At 28.4% G+C, this 22,906-nt stretch overlaps 2 protein-coding genes across 12 annotated transcripts in view; one reads left to right on the top strand and one right to left on the bottom strand.

The window, feature by feature from the left end:
• LOC107442702 (uncharacterized) overlaps positions 1-16,119 on the top strand; it is an 80,591-nt gene extending 64,472 nt beyond the window's left edge. For 7 of the 11 annotated variants that reach the window (XM_071177357.2, XM_071177362.2, XM_071177364.2 and 4 more), the window contains 9 exons: positions 298-428; positions 1,578-1,706; positions 4,240-4,383; positions 4,465-4,564; positions 5,635-5,732; positions 6,874-7,145; positions 7,769-9,718; positions 11,006-11,183; positions 15,976-16,119. In XM_071177357.2, the coding sequence (XP_071033458.2) occupies positions 298-428; positions 1,578-1,706; positions 4,240-4,383; positions 4,465-4,564; positions 5,635-5,732; positions 6,874-7,145; positions 7,769-9,718; positions 11,006-11,177 (2,996 nt within the window). In that variant the 3' untranslated portion in view covers positions 11,178-11,183; positions 15,976-16,119. The remainder of the gene's footprint in view (positions 1-297; positions 429-1,577; positions 1,707-4,239; positions 4,384-4,464; positions 4,565-5,634; positions 5,733-6,873; positions 7,146-7,768; positions 9,719-11,005; positions 11,184-15,975) is intronic. The other 4 variants (XM_071177366.2, XM_071177367.2, XM_071177356.2 and 1 more) reach the window with 1 other exon arrangement.
• A 1-nt stretch (position 16,120) lies between these two features.
• LOC107442703 (PI-PLC X domain-containing protein 3) lies at positions 16,121-22,637 on the bottom strand. Its single transcript, XM_016056336.4, has 2 exons — positions 22,349-22,637; positions 16,121-20,101 (listed from the first exon to the last, which is right to left on the bottom strand). The coding sequence occupies exons 1-2, from the start codon at positions 22,473-22,475 to the stop codon at positions 19,212-19,214; spliced, it is 1,017 nt and encodes a 338-aa protein (XP_015911822.2). The 5' UTR covers positions 22,476-22,637; the 3' UTR covers positions 16,121-19,211.
• Between the last annotated feature and the right edge of the window lie 269 nt (positions 22,638-22,906).

The raw sequence follows: 22,906 nt of genomic DNA on the forward strand, positions 1-22,906 counted from the left end.
TATTTTTTTAGTTTGTCATTTGCAAGAGCCTAAAATTACTTTAAAGAAAACATGCTAATTAGTAACATTACTAGCCTGACAACTGCCTATTTTTCTCACTTTCTATTGTTTAAAAAAAAAAAGGATTTGCAGTTTCTTTCTGTTACACATATAAAAGCGTTATAAGTTTGTTTGGAAAAAGTTAAAATTATTTCATTTCTTTCGAAAAATGTAATTTTTTAAACAGAAAGTTATTAAAATCATGAATTATATTGTAAACACCTTGTAAAGCATTGATGCAGCTGTGATCTATTGCAGGTGAAGTAAGTGAGGAGAGTAGAGCTGCCACCCTTGAAATGTTGACTGCTCTTCAGTCCAGGAAAGATGCCCTTCAGGAAGCCCTCAAAAAGAAGACAGAAGAACTCAAAGCTCTCTGCCTTAAAGAGGGAGTAAGTGGTTTCTTCTTTTTTGCTATTGATCTCTGCTATGCTTGTCTGATACTCTCATGATTGATTCAAAAACATATTTGCAATTCAGATATTTTTGAAATTCTACAGTTGAGCAGTCCCTTTGTTAATTATTCTGCATTATGTTGATTATATATGTTCGTTCCCTTTCATATTGTCATTCTGCGTACGTTGATTATAGCACCTGTACTGTGATTTCTCAATGATTTCAATTTTCTTTGTAAAATTCTTAAATTAGAATGTGCAATTCGTAATCGTGTGTTATTTTTTAATTGAAGTATGTTGTTCATAAGTCATTTGAATATGAATTGCACTGAGTAAAATTTCAAAAAAGGTCTACAGGCCTTACACAAAAAGAGCCATTTTTTTCATAAGGTTTATAAATTGTAAATCATTTTGTTTAGCAACAAGTGATTAACAAGTTATAATTTTTTTTTTCACTTTAAAATAGATTTTCTTATTAGAAGTTGTTAATAAGAATAGTTATTCATATTATGCATGTTATCACACTTTAAATAGTAATTCTAACTCTTAAAGAGGTCAAGTGATAAAACACATCATTTTAAAATTAAGTCATATTGTTTCCTGGCCGAAATAGTATTAGTTTCGCTATATTATGTTTAATTTAGGTTTGACTATTGTTACTCATGCTTTTTAGTCAAAAGTTTTTTATAATTATAATTAAGTGCTAAATTCTATAATAAATTATTATTTTATATTTTTAATTAATTTTTAAAAAGTTTTTAATTAAATTTCATTTTGTAAAATTGAAAAATTTCATCTATATTGTAACTTTAGATCAAACTAAAATGAATAAAAATAATAATTAAAAAAATATAAATTTGTCATGTTGTATATTGTATTTAAGTTTCTTTTTTTTATTTTTGAAGTTTTAGTCTTCTCTACCTTATGTTTAGTTTGAGGCCGTTGTTTTCTCACAGAGCAAACCAGTTTCTTTTTGTAAGATACTACTTCATTAAAAACATTTTTATTTATTTATTCATTTATTTATTTTTGTCTCAAGTATGTCACTTAACGATTAAAATTTTAAAATAAGAACTGTATTTTTAATGGGGAAATTAATGTTTTTATTCGATTCATTCTGACAGATAAATATTATTATTTTTATAGGAAATTACTGGAGAGTTGCCACCTGAAACACCGTACCTACCTGGTGAAGCTCAGCCCCAGGTGCGAAGACGCATAGGAACTTCGTTCACCATCAGTGATAAAATCATCTATCGTGCTAAAGGCAAAGATGTAAGTTACATCTTATTTTTGTTCCTTCTACTTTAAATGAATAAATCTTACCAAATTTGTAGTTAAGAACCTTTTTTTTTAATATTTATTATAATTTATTGGCTTATACTTCAATTTTTTCCATTGAAAAATATGATAAATTCTTACCTTAGAAAAAAAAAGCATCAATAACCAATCATAGTTCTTAGCATGGATTCTTAAGCTGTCTAACAAGGGAAGTACACATCTGTGATATAAAACTTAGCTTAAATTAAAGGGAGTGATTACAGAAAAGATGTAGTGAAAATTAGTTGCAATTGTAGTCCATGGGGTAAAAATAAGACCCCTGAAAGTTAGCATTTGTTTAATATCAAACTAAAAAAACTTAAATAATCCATGTGTAATTTTAGAGAAAACTCGATTAAGACATATGTAACTAACAACTGTTAACACATACGAGAGGGCGCCGGTTTTATTCCAGCTGTTTTTAGAGTTTAACTTTCAATTTTTAGTGCTGAAAAATGTTTTTTTTTTTTTCCTCTTTAATGTACAGCTATTAAAAATTATTTCTTGAATTTTAAATGAAGTTATTCTGTTTTCGTTATCTAAATAGGAGTCTTTTAAAATTAATAATTATTAGGATATTGTGTTGTTTTATTAAAGTAGAAATTCTTACTGAAATAATAAAAAAATATTTCAAAAAAAATAACTATTTTTAAATTTTTTTTAATAAAGCTAAGAATTTCAAATTATTAGTCAGTAAATTATCCAAATATCATAAGTATTAGCCAAATTTCAAAATTCTTAGCCAAAGGCGTGCGTATCTTAACAATTTCTTATGATTGATTTTTTTAACTTACAAGTTAAATACAAATTTACTAAAAATGGAATTATTTTATAAAATACAAATTCAAATCAAGAGCCATTTTGCAGTTTGGGAGGAGTAAAGGAGCAAATGGAAGAGAGTAGGAAAAATATTGATATTGTTTTATCGTCGTTGAGGGGAAAAAATAGAAATAGGTGGGAGTTAGTTTTTGATAACTTATATTAGACAATTGCAGTAATATAAAGATAAACTATAGGCAAGATGACATTGTATATGTTATTGTCATGAGAGAGCATATTTTCTGCAAAAATAATTAGATGATGATATGCATCTTGCTACCACATAATTGTTTTATTTACACAAACTGTTGGAAATTTTTTTTAATGTGATATCGAGTGATCCGTCAACCGATGTAATCTGTAGTTTGTTGCATGCTTACATAATCTCTCTTGTTGCTTACATTATCTGGACTTAGAATAATTCTAATTGGTTATGAGACATAGCTAATGGAAATTACTCTAATCGAATAAAAAAATATAGGATTTGTACAGAAAAATCCCTTTTGACATTTTTTCTCTTCAGGATTGAGAGAAATATATATTTTTCTTTTCGGTAACAAAAATCATTTGCGAATACTTTCCCCAAAGCGCAATTTTTTCCTTCAAATTTACGACTTTATCGCATTTGGCGAGGAGGTGAATGCCCTGAATAAAAATTTCAACTTCAATTATTTTTTTTTAATAAAAATAAAACTTTTTTAATATTGAAAAAATTAAAGTAATTTATAGCATTTTAAATGTTTTTCTTTTAGTTTTTATTAAAAAATATATAATTATCTCATGGGGAAAAAGTTTAAATTATTTTTTAAGAAAACTTTCAGGTTTAAAAAAAATAATTAAAATTAGTAAATAAATTTATGAACGAAATTAACAACAGTACTGACATTATTTAGATGCAAACACTTTTGTGAAACAATAGGAATAATTTTTAAAATGTAATTTTCTTTAACACTAAAATTTTATAATGTCAAATGTGCACAATAAAAGTCATAAAAATTACGTTAATTACTCCAAACAATATTAAATAGGTAGAGGTATCAAAAGTATTTTTTAATTAAAAAATTATAATTTTCTATATTTTTATAAAAAAAAGTTATTTTGATCAAAAAATAATTAAATAAATAAATGAAAAGCATATACCACTATTCAAGTAAGTTTTTTTTTAAATTTCTTTCATGAATTTGAGCTACATGCTATATTTAAATCAGTTACCAAGTTTTAGCTTGAAAGATTTATTAGAACATCTAGTATTCCTGACATAACTCTGTGTGAACAACTAAAACAAAATATTTGAGTCTGCAGATGATTGCAGTTTAGAAAATGGGTGTATAATTTTTTTTATTTTCAGTAAGTTTTTATTTCAGTGCAGTATCATTGCTATAACTTAGGAAGTGTTCTGAGTATTAACTTGAGTCAATTTCTAAAAATAAAATAAAAATCTCATACATATATATGTTTTTCAAAAAATTGGGCATTTTGTTTAAGAATTCCTTCTTGACCCTTTAACTCATTGCCAGTTATGATTTTCAATGTTTAGTTAAAATCAATAGACTGTTAATCATTTTATGTAAAAGTTTTTAATTAACAATTTTATTATTTTAGTGTATTTCATTTGTAATAGTTTTGTAATATCACATAAAATTGAGATACATATTTTGTTCCCCTTTAGCGTGAGACATTAAATGATTTAGAGCTTGATTATGAAATTCAAAGTAAGATTGCTTCTGCTGCTTTTAAATTGGCAAATGATGTCAGTGCTCGCAAAAGTGTCCGCAAAATGCGCAAACTGTCCTATCAGCAAGCAACCACTAAGGTAAATTTCTTATTTATATATTTTTTTGCATTCTTTCTTTTATAAATGATGTTTCTTAAATTAACTTTTTTTCCATTATAGCTCAGGGACATTGAGCAGAAGATATCAACTCTTAAAAGAGAAAAAGATTCTCAGAAGAAAGAATCTAGCTTAAGTAGCAGTTCATGTAAGTTAAAATTATGTAAGTTAAATTTTTTTCTCACTGTGCTGAATGGTATAGTTTTATGTGTACAAAATTTACTAAGTTTCTTTTTTAATGCAGTATATATACATTAATTTTAATTTCAGGTTAAAATAGTTATTTAGTTTCGCAAATTAATTCTTATCACCATTTTTTAATCTATGTACATAATGGTGTGCATGGATACATAATGGTGTGCATGGATTAGTGATAAAAAAAATTTTTTTTGCCGTAGAATAGAAATAAATTAATAGATAACATGACACACAGCTAAATCTGATAAACATCTATTTTTGCACATTGTTATAGCTTCTAGAATAAATTTTACTATATTCTATTATAATTTTAACTTCACAATAGCACTAAGTTTTATTCCATCCCTGTCACACCAGCTCATCTTTATGATCTGCAACCTTGTTTCCTAGAGCATCAAGTTCCTCCTTTCCCCAACATCAGACTTGTAAGTCTGTCTTGCTCTGATTAACCTCTCTGGACCACCATCGCTTTCCTTTGTTACTTGTATTTTTTCACTTTTTCGTTGACAACTTTTTGTTTCTTTTTTTAAACCTGCTTTTGTTTGCATAATTCACATCTTAATTATAGCATCTTGTCTTGATTATAGCATCTGTTTTGGTCATGAACTTTCACCACTTTGAAATCCAAAGAAATTTTTTTCATTCCACAATTGAAAGAAAATGTCTTAATTTCGAATACTGATATCATAATCCATAAAAAAAAATTTTTTTCTTTATTTACTTGTTATTCATAATTAAAGTAAAATAATTTTGAGGTTAAGTTTATGTAATGAGTGAATTTAATAATTAATGAATGTAAAATGATTTCCTAAACAACTACATTATTTAGGCCAAGAAATAAAATTTTATATTTTTTTTATTCCTGAAACTGTTTATATTGTCCATGTTAGTGTTAAAATATGAAATAAATAGGTGAAATGATATAATATGATATAATATAAAATATGAAATAAATCTGATGTTCTTTTTTATCCCTTTTTTTTTTTTTTTTTTTTTTTTTTTTTTTTTGTCGTCATTTAATTTATCTCTTTTCAGGTGCTGTAAGTGATAACAGGTTAAATTATGTAGGTCTTCCTAACTCATCTTCTGAAAACTCCATCCCAGATCGCAGTAGTATGAACTCTGCTCTTAGCGTAAGTAAAAGATTTTATTCTGTTTTAAATATCATCCTTTTCTTTATTTTTCTATTTATTACTGTTTATTTAAATTTCACTGTTACTAAGTAATTACTGAAAATTTTCACTGTTACTAAGTAATCTTCACTGTTTACTTAAATAAAAAAAAGGTTTTTTTTTTTTTTTTACAAAAAATATATTACTTGTTTTTAAAGTTTCCAGCTGAAGTGAATGAGCTGTAAAATTAAAACAACTATTTTAAATGCTTAATTGATTTTTGGTTGTAATTCTTGTTAATATTATGTAGTAGATGATGTTGACTCTTGCGTACCTGCTTTCAAAGCGAATAAATAAAAAATCTTAAAATTAGGGATTTAGTAATTTTTTAGCCACTACATATATATTTATAGTGAAAATTCTATCTAGAAAAGATAAAGTTCAACAGAAATGAGTAAGAGAACATAGGAGTAGCTTAGTAAAAAAAATGAATTAATAAAGAGCATAAGTGGGCTTATAGCATAATTATGAGTGGGCTAACATAATACAAAAATTTTAAATCTCCCTTATTGCTTAATAACAGAGGGTATTTTCCTTTTATAGAATTTCAGTCATTTCATTCAAGTCATTAGGCCAATGTACCATACCATATTAAGAAAATATTAGGGATAAATTGCCAGGTCAAAGTAGCCTACTGGCCAAATGTTTAAATTACAATACTACTAGTAGTATTGTAATTTAACATTATAAACTTAGTTCTTTTTTGATTTTACAAATATTAAGTTAAATAATTTAATGTTTTTATTTTTAGCCATTTCATCATATAAAACTATAATTAGTATTTTATTTACTTCAGACTTATGACATAAGAATTTAAATTTACTTTTTTTTAAATTCACTTTTTCAATAACAATACCAGATTTTCACTAAATGCATTTCTTTTTTAGGGAAAAAAAAATGTATAAAAACATTGTGTTACCAAAGTTAATAATTAGTTAAGAATTTATTATTTTTTAACTTTTCAGAATATTATTATAAGGCACATTGAAAACTATTCAAAAATTATTTTTGTAACATTAAGGAACTGCTTTGAATTGTTTTATGCTGGTTGAAAAATAAAATTTAACCCTCTTTCTGCACTAATTTTTTTCCATTACTTTAGAATTCTGCAGTTCCACCTTCCTCATCGCTGCCTCATTTAGTAGAAGGTATAAGCACATCAGCACCACCAAGCCCACCAAAAAACCGCCAGAGGCACCAATCTTTACAGCATGTTCCAGCTGCAGTTGTAGATGACACTTATGAAGAGGTAGCTGCTCCATTCAGCTTGTGTCCCAGAAGAGACTCATCATCGTTTTCTGCTGCCTCTGAATATGACGCTGTTAGCTGTGGCAGCAGCAGTGTCGCATCTTTAGGCATTCCTTACAGAAATAGGTATCTCTATATTCTATTCTCCAATTACAATTAGAGGCAGCTGTATTTATGCAATTGAGGGTTTCTGACCCTTAAAAATGTTTTTTCACTAGTTTTTCCTGAGAAAAAAGAAGCCCATTGTATAGGGCAACATTAGAAAATTTTGCTACTGACTGGTGACCACTTTTTAAAACATGTGGTTACTTTTTTACCCATTAAAACTTTTAAAAGATTAAAAAACTATTGGTATTGTATTTTTGGATTGGATTGGATTGTATTTTATGTATTGTATTTTTGGAGCATTTTTCATGCAATAAAAGTTAACTATAAGGTTCATTTTTAAAATGAAGCAAATTCTTAAGAAAGAATTTTCAGAATATTATAAAATAGTCATAATTATTCCAAACAAAGGAAAAACAACTCTGGTTTCAGGTTGTCAGAATGTATGCAATTCCTAACCATAAGAAGTCTTATTATTTGTGTATTAATAATTGTGCAGTAATGCCAACAACAACAAATGTAATATATATGATTTTTTTTTTGTTGATAAATAATGAATTTATAGAAATCTATTTAATACATATTTCTGTAAAGTATTGGTTTTTTAGTTTTTTAATACTTGCATTGTTTTTTCTCTTATTTAGATTTGAAACTCATCTTGATATTGAAGGTACCAATCATTACAGTGTTCCAAACCGAAGAGCTAGTCAAGTGTTCAACGATACTGAAGACTTCCTTTTAGATGACAAATGCTTAGAAACACAAAGTCAGTGCTATGTAGATATGACTCAGTCAAAGAGAAGTGTCCACACACCTCTTTCTTGTTCCTACGACGAAAGGCTGACATTTATCCAGTCCGACTATTCGATAATGGACAAAACTTTGCAGGGAAGTGATTATGACAAGGCATGCATGAATAGCAATGAAACTTTGAAATTTTCAAATGCCGATATTTCGTTTAAGGTGCCCTATGCAAAAGAACCAGTTCGAAGGGACACTTTTCCCCACTCTCATTCAGTCAATTCCTTGCACAGAGCACACATGGGCTCTCTGCACGGTAGTAAGATAAATGAGGTGCATTTGAGTGACCCAGATTTGAATGCAGATTCAGTCGACGGTCATGGTACTATTCGTCATGGGTACAGCGTACCCACTCTTAAAAATACTTTGCGTCCTTATAATAGTGGACTGGCTATTTCATTGAATGAGTATTCTGGTGCCAACCACAGTATTAATCAGGTTGTTGATTTAGTCCAAGCTTCTGTTCTGCTACAAGAGAGTAAACGAGCAGCCTCTTGCAATCCAGAAGTCAGTACTCCAAAAACTAAAACGAAAGAATGGACCGAGACTTCCTTAGATTCTCCTTTAGTGATCAGAAAGCGTAAACCTAAAATTTCTGAGAGTAGCAGTGAACTCTCTCAGCCAGCCCAGTGGTTAGACAATGGCCTACCCCCTGAGCCTGCTTACAATTATCAATCTTCCAGAGACTTACGGGAAGATTCCCGAATATTTTTACACAAAAATTCCGATATGCAGGATTCACCACCTCACGTTAATCAGAACATGAAGAGTAACTGTTGTGCGGACTACAGACCTTTGAGTTCAGCCAGTAATTTCTCTTTGCACATTCCCACCGAAAGACCGCACTCAAGTTTGAATCGGAATTTATTTCCCGAAAATAATCCGTATCGACTTTACGAAAACATAGATGATCTATCATTCCAATCCTCTTCGAAACAAGTTAGAAATGGTTCGTATTATGAAAACATCGATCATATAGAGTTAAGTTTGAACAATTCCACAAAGATGCCAGATCTTATTGAAAATACAATTCATAATGCCAGACACATTAACATTAGGGAGGATAACTTTGATGAAATTCATTCCGCCTGTCCAGCAATTGCACAACCTCAGGAGCCATCAAAGCACCTGAAGAGATCTCCATCCCACCAAACATCAGCAGAAGTCAATCTTGCCAATCACGACTATTGCAACCTCCCACCAGACAATGATTACGAACCTATCGAATTCGGTGCTTCTACTCATCGTGTTGGTTATCATCAAGCACACTGTGATATTAGAGAACTGTCTCATCCTTACTCAGCATCCCATAGAGAGTCACCTAAAATTAGTGAAATCATTCCAGAAAATGCCCCACCGATTCAGCAGTGGCCTTCTGTCGTGGAAAAGCCTGAGTCCTCTGTTCCATCCAGTGTGAATTTGCCGTCTCCGAGTGTTAGTTTGACTCCAGCCGTGGAGGTTAATGTTGTTTCTATGGGGCATTTCCAGCCTTACTGGGAGGAAACTAAACCTTACGAGCTGTCTGACTTTTACAAATACAGCACCAAACATCGTCGCCAGCAATCAGCCGCTCTCTCACCTAGTGCTGATGACTCTCTCGTTCAACATTGCACGATTTACCCGCATGAAGCTAATCATCAGTTTTATGCTGCAAATTCAGAAAATATGAACTGTGATTATTCACCCCAGGGGCCTGTCCATATTAATATGGGAAAAATTCCTAAGCAAATTATCACTAGCAGTAGTGTTCCTATTTTTGATAGTCAAGAACACATAGAAGTATCCACAAAATAGTAAGTATACTTTATTTAAATTCTCCCCTATTTAAACATTTTTTCAAAATTGTCCCTTTATCTTAAATGAAGAATTGATATTTTGTTTATAGACTATTAACAATATTTCTTGAAACTTAAGCCAAGGAAATTTTTTAAAAAAGGTACAGTTTAAGTGTCGTACACTTGGGATAAAACTATATTTTTAATCTAATATAAACCATCTTGCCATAAAGAATTATTTGGGCTTTAGAACGGATAAATAACATCAATATTTTGAAAATTGTTAAACTTTTTTTTAAAAGCTGCTATTTTGACAAAAAATTTTCACCTAGATGCAATTTATCAAAATTAATGAATAATTCAAAATTTTTGTAAATATTTATGAGCCCAAATAATGCTGCATTGGAGTAGATTTTTAAATACTAATAAATTAGATAACAAACGCATATCATTTTCACATAAGTAGCTATTCTTCATATTAATGTTTTGGGCCATTTTCAGAATTAGCTTAAAGGGCTCTAGCTAAACTTACCTAAAGTCATGAATCAACTCACATCAGTTATGAAAATAGCATATTTTCAAAAATGTGTTATTCACAGCACATTATATTCACACAGAGCTTTTAAAAATCAGCCTTAAAGCAGAAAAGTGCTTTTGGTTGTCGATATTATGACTGAAAAAATATGGTGAATGAACATGGTATATCAGAACATGGCAACTAAAGCCTGTTATAACACTTCTCTCCTAGTAAAAAAAATAATAGCAGCATAAAAGGAAATTGGAAACTAATAAAATAATTTTTAACTTTTATAAAAAAAATCTCACATATGAAATTATTTCTCCTTGCTAACAGATTTTAAGTAAAAAGAATTTTTTTAAAATTATATTCTGTCAGAAATGTCTTTTACTTGGTTTCAAGCTGAATTTTTCAAACAAGAATCTAGTTAAAGTATTATAATTTTTTAACAATTTAAATTTTTTTGCATATAATTTTTATTAACATTAAATATTTTAGTTTATGCATGTTATATTAAGCCAGCTAATTACAATAATGACTTTCAAGTGACTGTTGCAAGTTGACTCAGGGAATTCTGTTACCATGTTTATAACCAGTCATTGTTTCATCTGTTTATAATTTGGTGTAGTTAGTTTCAGCATTACAGCTTCTATTTTTACCAAAAAGATTGATTATTAAAAGTTGCAAATGCTCCACCTTGTAGTTTTAGTTGCATTGCCTTATATTGTACTAATAAATTTTTGTTTTCATTATTCTTATAAATAAATATTTCAATATTTGTATCCTAGCTATAAAGGTGATTCCCCTGCTGTTCCTGTAATGAGGCATCCTGAAGATCCTGACAAGAGTCTCTCATTGGGTGAAATTGATCTGCAGATTTCTTTGGCCGATACTTTTCATGATGAAATGGTCTCTTGGTATCAGAATCAAGATTCTGTTAAAAAAGCCACTTTAGTTTAATTTTAGGTTTGTTTTTTCAAATAGATGTATCTTAAATAATTTTTAACAGCATAAAAATATTTTTAGCTTAGTTGTGAGAATACTATTCAAAGATAGAAAAAATACATAAAATTGAATTTAGCACTTCTGAAAAACTGACTATTTCAAGTCTTTAAAAACAGAATTGCAGCACATGCTGCAAATAAAACATACATTTTTTATGACAAAAGTGTAAATACGACTATACATTTAAAAACCATGAGCCAAAACCTTTAAAAATTACCCTGTTTTTAGCAATATTAAATTCGGAATAAGTACAACCATTAAAAGATTCCTAAACTTTGGTTTTCTTCTTGAACTAATACATATCTGCCAAGTCTCCTGTATTTTATTTATGACTGTCTGCTGTTTACTTAAAATATTCAGTATTTGTTGAAGAAGTATAAATAAAAACATTTGTCAATAAAATATCTGCTGATGGCAAAAATACATTCCTCAATAGATAGTGCTATTGCTAGTACAACAGTATGTTAAGTGTTAATAGTTTAAGTAATTATAAATAATGGTTTAAAAAAATCTTCTTTAGATTATGATTTATATACATATTTTTTACTTCACTAAATGCAAGTGCTTATATTATATTTCTAATTTTGAATTTCTCTTTTTGACTTACATGATTATGCATGATGTATCAAAACTTTACTTGTAGCCTAAAAAATGTTGTTAGTAAAATCTCTTATTTTATTTTTCCAATGTTTGCAGGTATGCTAATATATATCAGGCATGTGATTCTTTTACTCAATATTTTATTTCCCTGTCTAAAATTTAAACTTAGTTACTTTTGCAAAATCTCTTTTAACTTTTGCAAAATCTCTTTTAATATTACATTTATTCTGCCCTTACCAGTACCCTCTCTTTTGTCTTTCTAAGTTCTCAGTCACGTGGGATAAAAAATTTTTTTTAAGCAGATTTGTTGGAGAAAAATGCAATTTTGGATAAACTTTATCAATACAAGACTGAATTTTTTTTGTTTAACTTCTAGACATAATGAACTTAGGCAGTATAGAATTGATAATCTAAAGAGTAATTCTGAAATGGCAAACGTTTAAAAAACCTACTTGCTGAAAAAATGTTTTTTTTTCTTCTTATTTTTTAAAAATGCTAATAGTATTATGATATGGGAAATAGAAAGCGTGCACTCGAGTATTCACTAATTGACGAGATAATGCCATACTTTTTTCTATCACTTATTTGGTAGTTATCACTACTTACTTATTTTCAAATATTTTTTTAAAATCTTGATATTTTTAACAAATTTTTTATGTTTGGTTTAATTATTAATCTTTTTCAATTATTGACGTAGATTTCAGTTTTCAAAATCTTTTTTCTTTAGGAGTAATCTGTAATTTTTTTCAATATGCATGTTTATTCATGTAAATATAATGACAGTCTGCAGAAGATGGTGAAAAAAATCAAGTATAAAAAAAATTCAGATAATTTCTTCTTTCAGCAATCACATGTCTGATATATATATCTCCTCTTAAACAAACTTGGCTTGCTATAATTTTTTTCATGAATAGGTTGACGAAATTCGCAAGAAAAAAAAATATATATAAAAATGCCCCCTCCTGCCTCTTATAATTGGCAAAAATTCTGTACAAATGCCAATAGCATAATACATATATCTGATTTATGTTTCCTCGTATGTGTTAACAGCTTTGAGACTTACAAATTTGTAGTGCATTCTGTTAAAATTTCTTTTTCTATTGAATTAACAGAGTAGCGATCCCAATATTTTTTTTTTCTTTCCTCAATCTCCTAAATTTTTCTACTCAATGTTTTTGTTACCATTTAATTTTGAGAATCTTAAAATGATACTCATCTAAATGGCAAATTAAAATGAATTGGAAATGAAAAACTTATTTAATTATTTCAAATGATTACAGGGATGTGATTCTTCCGCGGATCCGCTGATTTCAGATTTTTCCATATCTTCCGCTCTTTTTTCATAAATTTCCGCGCGGAAAAAATTTTTATGCAGTAAATTATATTTTGTTGAAATTTTTTTTCTTCCGCGGAGCGAAAGTATTGAAGCCCCCAATAAACCTTTCTTCACATGTCAATCTGCTGGCTGGGGTAAAGGTGGTTGACCTTGGTAAAGCAATGCCGTCTCCTACTCCACTACTCTCTTATATTTTCAGGGATGAAAGACTTTTTAAAATTTCCGACCATGTTCCAAAAACTTTTGGGGAGTCGAACGAACGATATAGTCGGACTTGCGACGAACTCTCCCCCCTCCCTGCAGTAGCTTCCTGAGAAAATGATCTTCAGAAGAAAATGGGTAGAATTTCGGCATGTACGCCGTTGCCTTAACAACCGCGACTTCCGCTATAGATTGGAAAAAAGAAAAAAAGTCCTAAGCAGTATCGTTTCGGCCGCTGATATTTGATTTCATTTGATTGGCTGATTTACAGAATTTTAAATATTAGGAACTGGGCCAGAATCTGCTAAAATTGCGATTCTTATTTAGATGATTTTTATATAAACCATCGATTTTCGTATTTAACTAATTTAAAAGTTACTTAATGAGATTCGTTTTTACAATTCCCATTCACGCAATTTAAAAATTCAATATCGCGATTTGTATTTAAACGTTTTTAAAACCCAATATCGCGATTCATATTCCCGCTAGTTTAAAATCCAATGTCGCGATTCGTATTCATATATATTTTTAAATTTCAATATTGCGATTCGTTATCACGCGGTTGTAATATCAAACATCGATTTTCGTATTTATACGCGGTTTAAGCATTACTCGTTGCGATAAGTATTCACGGACTCTGAAAATTATGCATCGTGATTCTTATTTACGCGATTTAAAAATTCAATACCGCAATTTGTATTTTCGTGCTTTTAAAATCCAATATCGTGATTCTTATTCACGTTATTTTAAAATTCAATATCGCGATTCTTATTCACGCTATTTTAAAATTGAACATCGCGATTCTTATTCACGCGATTTTAAAATTGAACATCGCGATTCTTATTCACGCGATTTTAAAATCAAACATTGTGGTTCTTATTCACGCGATTTTAAAATCCAACATCGCGATTCTTAATCACCCTATTTTAAAATCGAACATCGCGATTCTTATTCACGCAATCTTAAAATCCAACATCGCGATTTTAAAATCCGATATCGCCTTATTCTTGCGATTTTAAAATCCGGCATCGCGATACTTTTTCACGCGATTTTAAAATCAAGCATCGCGATTCCTATTCACGCGATTTTGAAATCCAACATCGCGATTCTTAATCTAAGGCCTCTAATAATTGTGTGAGAAATGAACTTTCTTGTCCTATCAACACTGATGATCAAAAGTCTGCAAAACGCAGTCTACAGATCAGTCATGTTAATAAAAGATCATCAAAAAAACAAAGAACTGATGAGAAAGTCCATAAAGGTCTTTTGACCATTAAAGAAATGTTTTTTAAAACGATGTGATACATAAAATAGTGCTTATGCATAATTACTCAGTTATCTAAATTATTAAAAAAAATTATTTTAATCAAGATTTTATTTAAGAACATAATTACCATTTATTTATATTTATTTGAATAGATAATAATGTAATCATTATCAGATTGGCTATTGAATTCATATCATTTTTTCTTTTGCACGTTTAATGCTACAGTTATAAACTTCCTCTTTTTTGTGTTTTTGTCAATCACATCCCTGATGATTAACTTTCATTTCATTATAATTCATTGTTTTATTCACATTATAATCCTTTATTCTTAATATAAAATATTATGTTTGCTTTCTTATTATTTTGTGTATTAACAGAAAAGTCATATTATTTGTTAAAAGATAAATAAGTAAAACAATTTTAGACATTTGATTAGATGTTAGTGCAAAAAATTAGTGTTACAATTTAGTGTGCAAGTCAGTAAGTTAATATTATTTAAAATACTAGTATAAGAAAATTAACCATCTTAACCTAGTAAATTTGGCAGTTAAATAAAAACAGACAATACACAATTAAATTGTCAAAAATCTGGGATCCTACGCTGAAGAGATGTACTGATTTTATATTCATATTATGTTAAATATATAATTGAATTTAACTTTTGAAAATATAAATCATACTTCAGGGGTCTGTCCAGGCCGAATTTACTACCGTTTAGCGGTACCTTCACAAATTCAACTGTAGGAAAAACGGTAGTTTCACAAATTGAATTTTAGGAAAAACGGTAGTTTCACAAAATACTTTTTCTTAAAATTTTATTTTTGTATCCCTTAAGAAATAATAAATCCATATTTTTTTGTTGATTTTTTAATAAAATTTTTAATTTTTCACAAATTGTCTAAATATTCACAAAATAAGTACCTCTCAGAAAAACCTAGACAGACCCCTGTACTTAATACGTATCTTTATTTTAATTGCTTCATTTATGGTAGTTATTACAAATAGTTCCCGATTAAAAGAAAATTTTCATCTAAAATAATTGATATTCATTTTATTTCAAATTGAATTAATTTTTAATTTTAAAAATAGTTTCAAAATTAAAAATTTCCTCTTACCACTCCTTTGTGAAAGTAAAAATGAAATTCTTTGGAAATGTTATCACTGATTATTGAACCATGATATGTGAAATTGGAGACCTTTTCAATATTTAAGTTTAGTTATCTATGTAAATTTTTTTGCTGTACTGTAAGATGAGGTCTTTTTTATTCATATTCCTCTTGCTGGGTGTAAATCGTAACATATGTACAGAAAATATACTAAATGCTTTTTATTTATTTTACTTCTTGTAGATTCCTCTCTTGGTCTAAAATGTCATTTGAGCATCAACAGAAACATGTGTACAAAAGGAAATCTATTTATTTTTTGTAAAATTTTTGTATAAAGTGAATTATAACAAAATCATTAATTCATATTTATTAAAAGAAAGAAATTTACTCACTTTTGTTTTTATTTTTATTTATAATAACACAATTCCATACTACACCATTTCACTATGGAGACTACACTAATCTTACATTCATCTATCTGTATTTTTTTGCACATTTATTCATCATGTTTACTTAAATATATTATACAATACTTTAATAGAATGTGTAGCTTAAATCAATGCATTATTATTTAAAATTTCATATTATAAATAAAAATAAAGAAATGCATACCAGTATAGCTAAGTAATGTATATTTTACCTATATCTATACATATTTTAAAAAAAATCAAACACAATAATAAAACATTTAATAAAATTGAAATAAAAAAGCTAAAATATCACAGTGCCAGCCAATTTCCCCAATTTAATTGTTTACAAAAATGAATTCATATTGCATAACAATTTTAATATTTTGTTAACACAATTTATCACAGCAATTTTGGAAACTCAATGCAACTGATCTTCTAGTTACTAATTTCAGTATATATTGTAAGTACAAGCTTACAAATATTTTTAATTAAGTAGACTATAAAAAAATTTTTGATAAAATTTTTGGGATGATTCATATTTGTGACTACCATAAAAAAAGTTTACTATTATTTATTCATGTCTGAAATCAATACAATTTCCTTAAAATGAAAGAAAACTAAAACTTGAAATTAGTCTAATTATAAATTAGTCACCATTATGATCACTGTACTTAAATTTCAACTCCTTTTGGAAAGGAAGACATACCTTTTAAACAAAACTTACATTTATTAAGTGTGTATCTATATACAATTATGTTTTACATAGAACATTTATAACAACATTTATAGGCCAAAGCTTTAAAAAGCATAAAACTACAACAAATTATTAACCAGGGATGCTCAATTTACTTAGGGCCTAGAAATTTTTTTTTTATCTTGACTAATTTAATGACATATTTAATTTTAAACTGAGCTGAAAGTCTGAATGTCAATAGAGCTCAATTCAGCCCTATACTCTGTTTAAATTTTTGTCAAATCTAAATATTAATTTCAAAAATTATACTTCTATTTTTTTTATTCATGGTTAATATTATGTTTGTTCTATTTAAAATAACATGTATATTACAAGGACTTAGTCGAAAAAATAAAAATGTATTTACTAAATATTGAAATGTGAGAAAAAAATATGAATATGACTCTCACATACACACATTTATAAACAATATTCTAGAACTATTATAGCTACATAAAATTCCATTTGCATTTCTTTTCAAATGAGCTAAATGAATTTGTACTTTTTCAATGCTTCTATCAAACATAGGCTTAAAAACATTCAAATGTGATAAATTAAAATAATCATCTTATATTCATAAAAATAAATATTCAAGTTTTTAATATATGATTTAATTATGCTTATCTGATACATTGAATTTTGTTAATCAATATTGAAAAGCAAAATAAATTTTAAAATACTGTGTATATTGCATCAACTGTAAAATGGATTAAAAAAGAAAGTAGTAGCTGTAATAGAAATAAGTTGCTTCAAAAAAACCAATGTATATGTCATGGTCAATGTGAATAGTCTCTTATTATTAATACTAACCGGTCAATATTAATAATAACCAAATAAGCCAGTTAACGTGAATAATTAAAGCAAATTTATCACATTTCCCGTTATTATTAATAATAACCAATGAAGTTTGGTAAATGTCATTTTTTCGGGTTTTGATTGGGAATATTTCCATGTCGTAATCTGCCACACCAACTACAATCGCCAAACTGGAAAAATTAAGTTGCCACGACTTGGCAATTATTCTGTCACAGATCACGATACAGAAATCTCCCCACTTTATTTCTCACTTTGACCAAAAAAAAAGGTTTTTAATATTGACTGGTTAGTATTAAAAATAACCACATTTATAACTTAAACTATAACACATATACAAAGAGGCACACCCATGTCCCAATGCTATATAAACTGTTTAATCACATTGACTACATAGTTTATTAATAATATTAACTAGTTCAAGTGAATAATTTCTCACTTTGACCAAAAGAAGTGGTTATTATTATTAATAATATTTTATTACTTCAACGTAACATATATATTCATAACTAATCAAAATTCTCACATTTATAATTAACTGAACAATGTTCTTTTTAAATGCTTTTCAACTAATAGTGTATGTAAATCAAAATATAACATGATACATTTTAAGTTTTTAATCAATTTTTTTCTTTTAAAATTTTGTTAGTTAGACAAGTTAGTTAGTTTTGTTATTTTAAACAGTATGCAGTATTTTTTTCCCCTAGTGGAGGTTAGAAACAAAAAAGTTATATATCCTAACATGATATATAACTTTTTTGTATTAAGTAGCTACTTTATGGTTCTATGAATTCATAGAAAGAAGAATCCTAATGGGATTATGATGAGGAATGCTATTAATCGCTGTTTTAAAAACCATAGTCATGCTGAGTAATGATTAAAAGAAATAGATTATGATCATGGCCAGCTTTATGTTATTTGTTTTAAATACAGAAATTTATAAGTAAAGGAATTGAACACCCCTGACTTGCAGCACACACTACCAACAAAAGGTTTGTAAGATAGCTATATAAATGAACCTTACTTTTATAAATTTGTATTTTAAATATATATATATAGATCAAGAAAATTTCCACAATAAAAAAATAAACTTAGCATAAAAGTGATATTTGAATTCTTAGAAGTATCCAAGATTTAGAAATTTTAACTTCTTGCGCAAAAATTTTTTAGTTTGAAGACTTTGAATTCAGAATGTCTCTTGTTCAATATCTGAAGTTCGTAATTTTAAAAGGAGAGTACTTCTGAGAGTTCATAATAAGTTCCTCCTCCCCCCCCCCCAAAAAAAAAGAATTAAAAAAAATTTTAATATGACTTTTTTATTTAAATTAAAACAAATAATAATACATTACAATTCCTTTTAAGGAAATAAAATGTTTCATGTTCAAAGCTTAAAGTTAATTTTTTGTCCAATTAAAAAGTGATTTTTGTTGCATATAAACAAATAGTCAACATTTAATAAATTAAAAAGATTACAAATTTTTTGTTGATAGTATTGGCACTACTCAAATCATACATTAAAAAAATCAAACCACTTCATAACTACTTTTTCGCACATTGCTGGACATGATAGGTGATTTGTGATTCAGGTTGATAATACTTTGAGGAATGGCACAGTCATTGTAGTCAATAAAATCGCATATGACAATATTTAAGCCATGAGGGCCGGGATGTTTGTCTTCGAGCCATTTCAGAAGCTGCTTGTTGCTCTCGTTCACCAGCACGCTTCTCAAATTCCCAAGAATATTCCTCAAAATGAAAAACAGATTTGGCGTCAGAATGGACTGGGATACAAAGAACTTACCTGCCTCTCTTTTCCTCTCGTATCCTGTCAAGAAAGCGAGCAAAAACTTGATGCTCCTTGTGTTTGGCCAAGGATTTGGAATGGATTCAGATGGCCACAGGAAGGGATGGTATTGTGCAACCGAATCTCGATAGAACACCACAACCTGAAACCCCCTCTCCCACATCCACGACAAAGTGAATTCAGTAAGGTCCGCAACATAAGGGCACAGCATGGCCCCGAAGATTTCTGTGAGTTGGTGCAGCAGCTTGTGGTGGTCAAAATGGTTCATCTCGTACAGATGCTGGAAATCTAACAAAACCACTTCTTTGGAATGTGAGTCTAGAAATTCGTGCATTTTTTCAAGTACTTTTTTGGTTTCTGCACCATACAGGCCATGCACTATGTATAGAAGTCCATCCTCAGGTCGTTTAGCCACTCTCAGATCAAAGTATCTGATTCCTGCTTCAAGTTGTTGCTTGCAGTCAAAGGATTGGGTGCAACACCAGTTGTAGATTACTCTTTTTGACAAGCAACTTGTTGCACGGATGAAGTAAGAATTATAGAGGTCAAGATCATCGGGTGCTACGTCTGACTGTGGTGTTACAGTGCAGCTCATAGAATCATGAGAACCTACAAAAAAAAATTGTTTTCATATAAATAATGTTTTTTTTTTTAAAATTCTTATGTTATGTTTTGTTAATTTGGATTTTATTTGCCATTTCGGCAATTTTAACAGTGAATAAATCTATACGAGGATTTGAAATCATTAGATTCTAATATCAATGATATTAGTAATTGGCACTATGAATTAATCACAATGCATAATTTCTAGTTGGTACATTGTTTATTATAGTCAAAGCAATTTTCCTTCAACTTTGTAGAAGTTTTTGATTTATTCCAATTTTCTATTACTTTTATTTTTTTAAAAGTAGATTACTACATACTATGTGCAATGGAACAACGTGGTTCAAACATTGTTTCACCTTTAAATCATAGAATAGTTTATATTATGGCGAATGATCCCATCTATTTCATTCTTTTACAATCTCTGATATATTTGAACTAAAAAAAAAAAAATTATCTAATAAATTTTTATCAGGGTGGCCACTAACACTCAATGAAAATCCTCAGATTTTACAGAATTTCTCTGTTTTTGTAACCATAAATTTTACTATTAATCTTTTAGTTATGCTTTATTCTTAAGCATAAAATATATTACAAAATAGTTATATTTTCCATTATAGTCAAAAAAAATATTACAAGACTAATTTTTCGGAAAAAAGAATATGCAAATTTTATGTTCAAACGAATTCTACAAACTTTAGTTCCAGTTTAAGTTTCTTCAAACTCAAATTAATTTACCTGATCTAATCCATGATGTTTCCCTGTGATAGGGATTGGAAAAATTCCCTGAATTCCCTCGTTTGCAGCTAGCCGGTCCATACTTAAATTTCATTAATTTTTCTTTTCAAGTGTGTGTTTTCAAGTGTCTTTTCAACTGAAATTTTCCTGCTATGCACTACTTTATCGCAAGGAAAGAACTTTATTCATTGTAGATGAATGTTAAAAAAATGAAAAATTAACACTCAAAAGGTTGGAAGATAATACGGTAAAAAATAGAAATTTTAATTAATAGTTATATCCAGTTTAAGGTATCAAATATTCTGAAATACACATTTCAAAGCTTAAAGTTCTGAATGGTAACAAACATCAATGTCACTAAAAATAAAAAGTTGCTGTTACTACTCAACAAACTTCAATTATATTTTTAAAAAAACTTCCTAATTAAATTAGTTAATGATAAAAAAGAAACTATGAAAAGTAATAATCAGTGACTTAAAAGATAGAAAAGAAACTTTTTTTTAAAAAAATGTAGAAGATATGTTTTTTAATTTTGATTAAATTTGTTGTAGTTATTTATTTCAATCAGTCTTATTAAATTTGATCGGCTTATTAAATTTTACTTACTTACTTTTTTATAAAGGAATTGTAAACAAAATGCAAAAATGATTCCTGATTGATGCTTTTCTGATCAATCAAATGTCAAGAGTGACATATTATTTGAAGAGTTACAAATAAGAAGTTATTTCCTTGAATTCCATTTACCTTTATTAAGTAATGTATGAATAAATAAAATAGGTATTTCAACATAAAATTTTATAGACTATTTTACAAATAGTCTTAGAAAATACAAGAAAACATATTGGACAGTTAAAAAATTGAAATAAGTTGTATCATTTTGATTTTTTAACTTAATAACAATTAAAAAAAGTTCTTTTTTTGTAAATAAAGAGTTAATTTTTCAAGCGATCTCAAAAACCTTACTTTTATAAAAAGATTTTTTAAAAAAGTCTTAAAATTATGTTGACATAATTGAACATGTTCACAATCACCATTATTTTAATCATTAATCTACACAATTAGTCATTAATTTAATAATTGCGATTATCGAATTAATTCAATAATCACAATTATTTTATAATATTTTCTAGAATGTATAAATATTTTTTTTAAAAATTATTGGAATAACCTAAGTCAAAACGGTTTAATTTAATAGGATATTATTATATTAAACTGATTGAATGAAACATGAGTTTAGTTTGTTTAATACGAAGAGGGGGGGGGGAGCAAGTTAGTATTAAATATTTCAAAAATTATGTATTTCGTATTAAAGATATAAACAAATTCAAAGACACTGAAATAATGTTGAATTTGTCTGATAGATATATCTTAAAATATCTATATACTGTGTCTTAAGGTGCAACTCATAACTGCGCAATGAAAGGTTTTATTTACTATTTTTCTGGCTTTATTTACCATCTTGGTTATGTAAAAAAAGAAACGACAACCTGTTGAAAATATGAAGAGAATACAAACCCGGGATAGCTAAACAATGCAAAGGAAGGGTATGTGCTTCTTCTGGAAGATTTTCCATCCATCGATCTAAACATTTTTTACTTTTATCAGCTTGCAAATCAACTTCAACTAAATCAGCAGGATCCATTGTCAAATCAAAACCCAAACCAATCAATATTTTAGACGGACGCAAACAGATGTAGTGTTGTTGCCACTTCAGAGCATGTTAACTAGTTCTTTTAGATGTCACTTGGTATGTCACTTTTACAAGGTTCGATTCTTCATGACTCTGAAACGTATGCAGCAGATGCGTATTTTTCGGATGGGAATGAAAACCCGATAAGTCGTCGAGTTTTACCCACGGGAAAACTCTCCAATCAAGTTCTGAATCACAAGGAACATTATAGGTAGTAAGAACGGTTCTTTCCAGCATGTAATTCTCGAATGGATTGTGTTTTCAGTACAAATGTAAACAATCTCGAGCTGCATGCCTGCTCTAGTTCCGGTTAGAAAGTTTGCAGCTGCTTACTACATGTTATTCTGCGAGACGATATTTTCAAACGGATAATTTTGTTTTCA

The sequence above is a fragment of the Parasteatoda tepidariorum genome, chromosome 2 (assembly GCF_982258835.1).
Source record: "Parasteatoda tepidariorum strain Cologne lab strain chromosome 2, Ptep-v5.0, whole genome shotgun sequence".
NCBI classification, from domain to species: Eukaryota; Metazoa; Arthropoda; class Arachnida; order Araneae; family Theridiidae; genus Parasteatoda; species Parasteatoda tepidariorum.

Excerpts from the sequence above, each read along its gene's own strand:
- LOC107442703 (XM_016056336.4), bottom strand. The coding sequence starts at position 22,475 with ATGGATCCTGCTGATTTAGTTGAAGTTGATTTGCAAGCTGATAAAAGT. Across the intron at positions 20,102-22,348 it reads GCATTGTTTAGCTATCCCGG|GTTCTCATGATTCTATGAGC; the intron begins GTTTGTATTCTC and ends TTTTTTTTGTAG.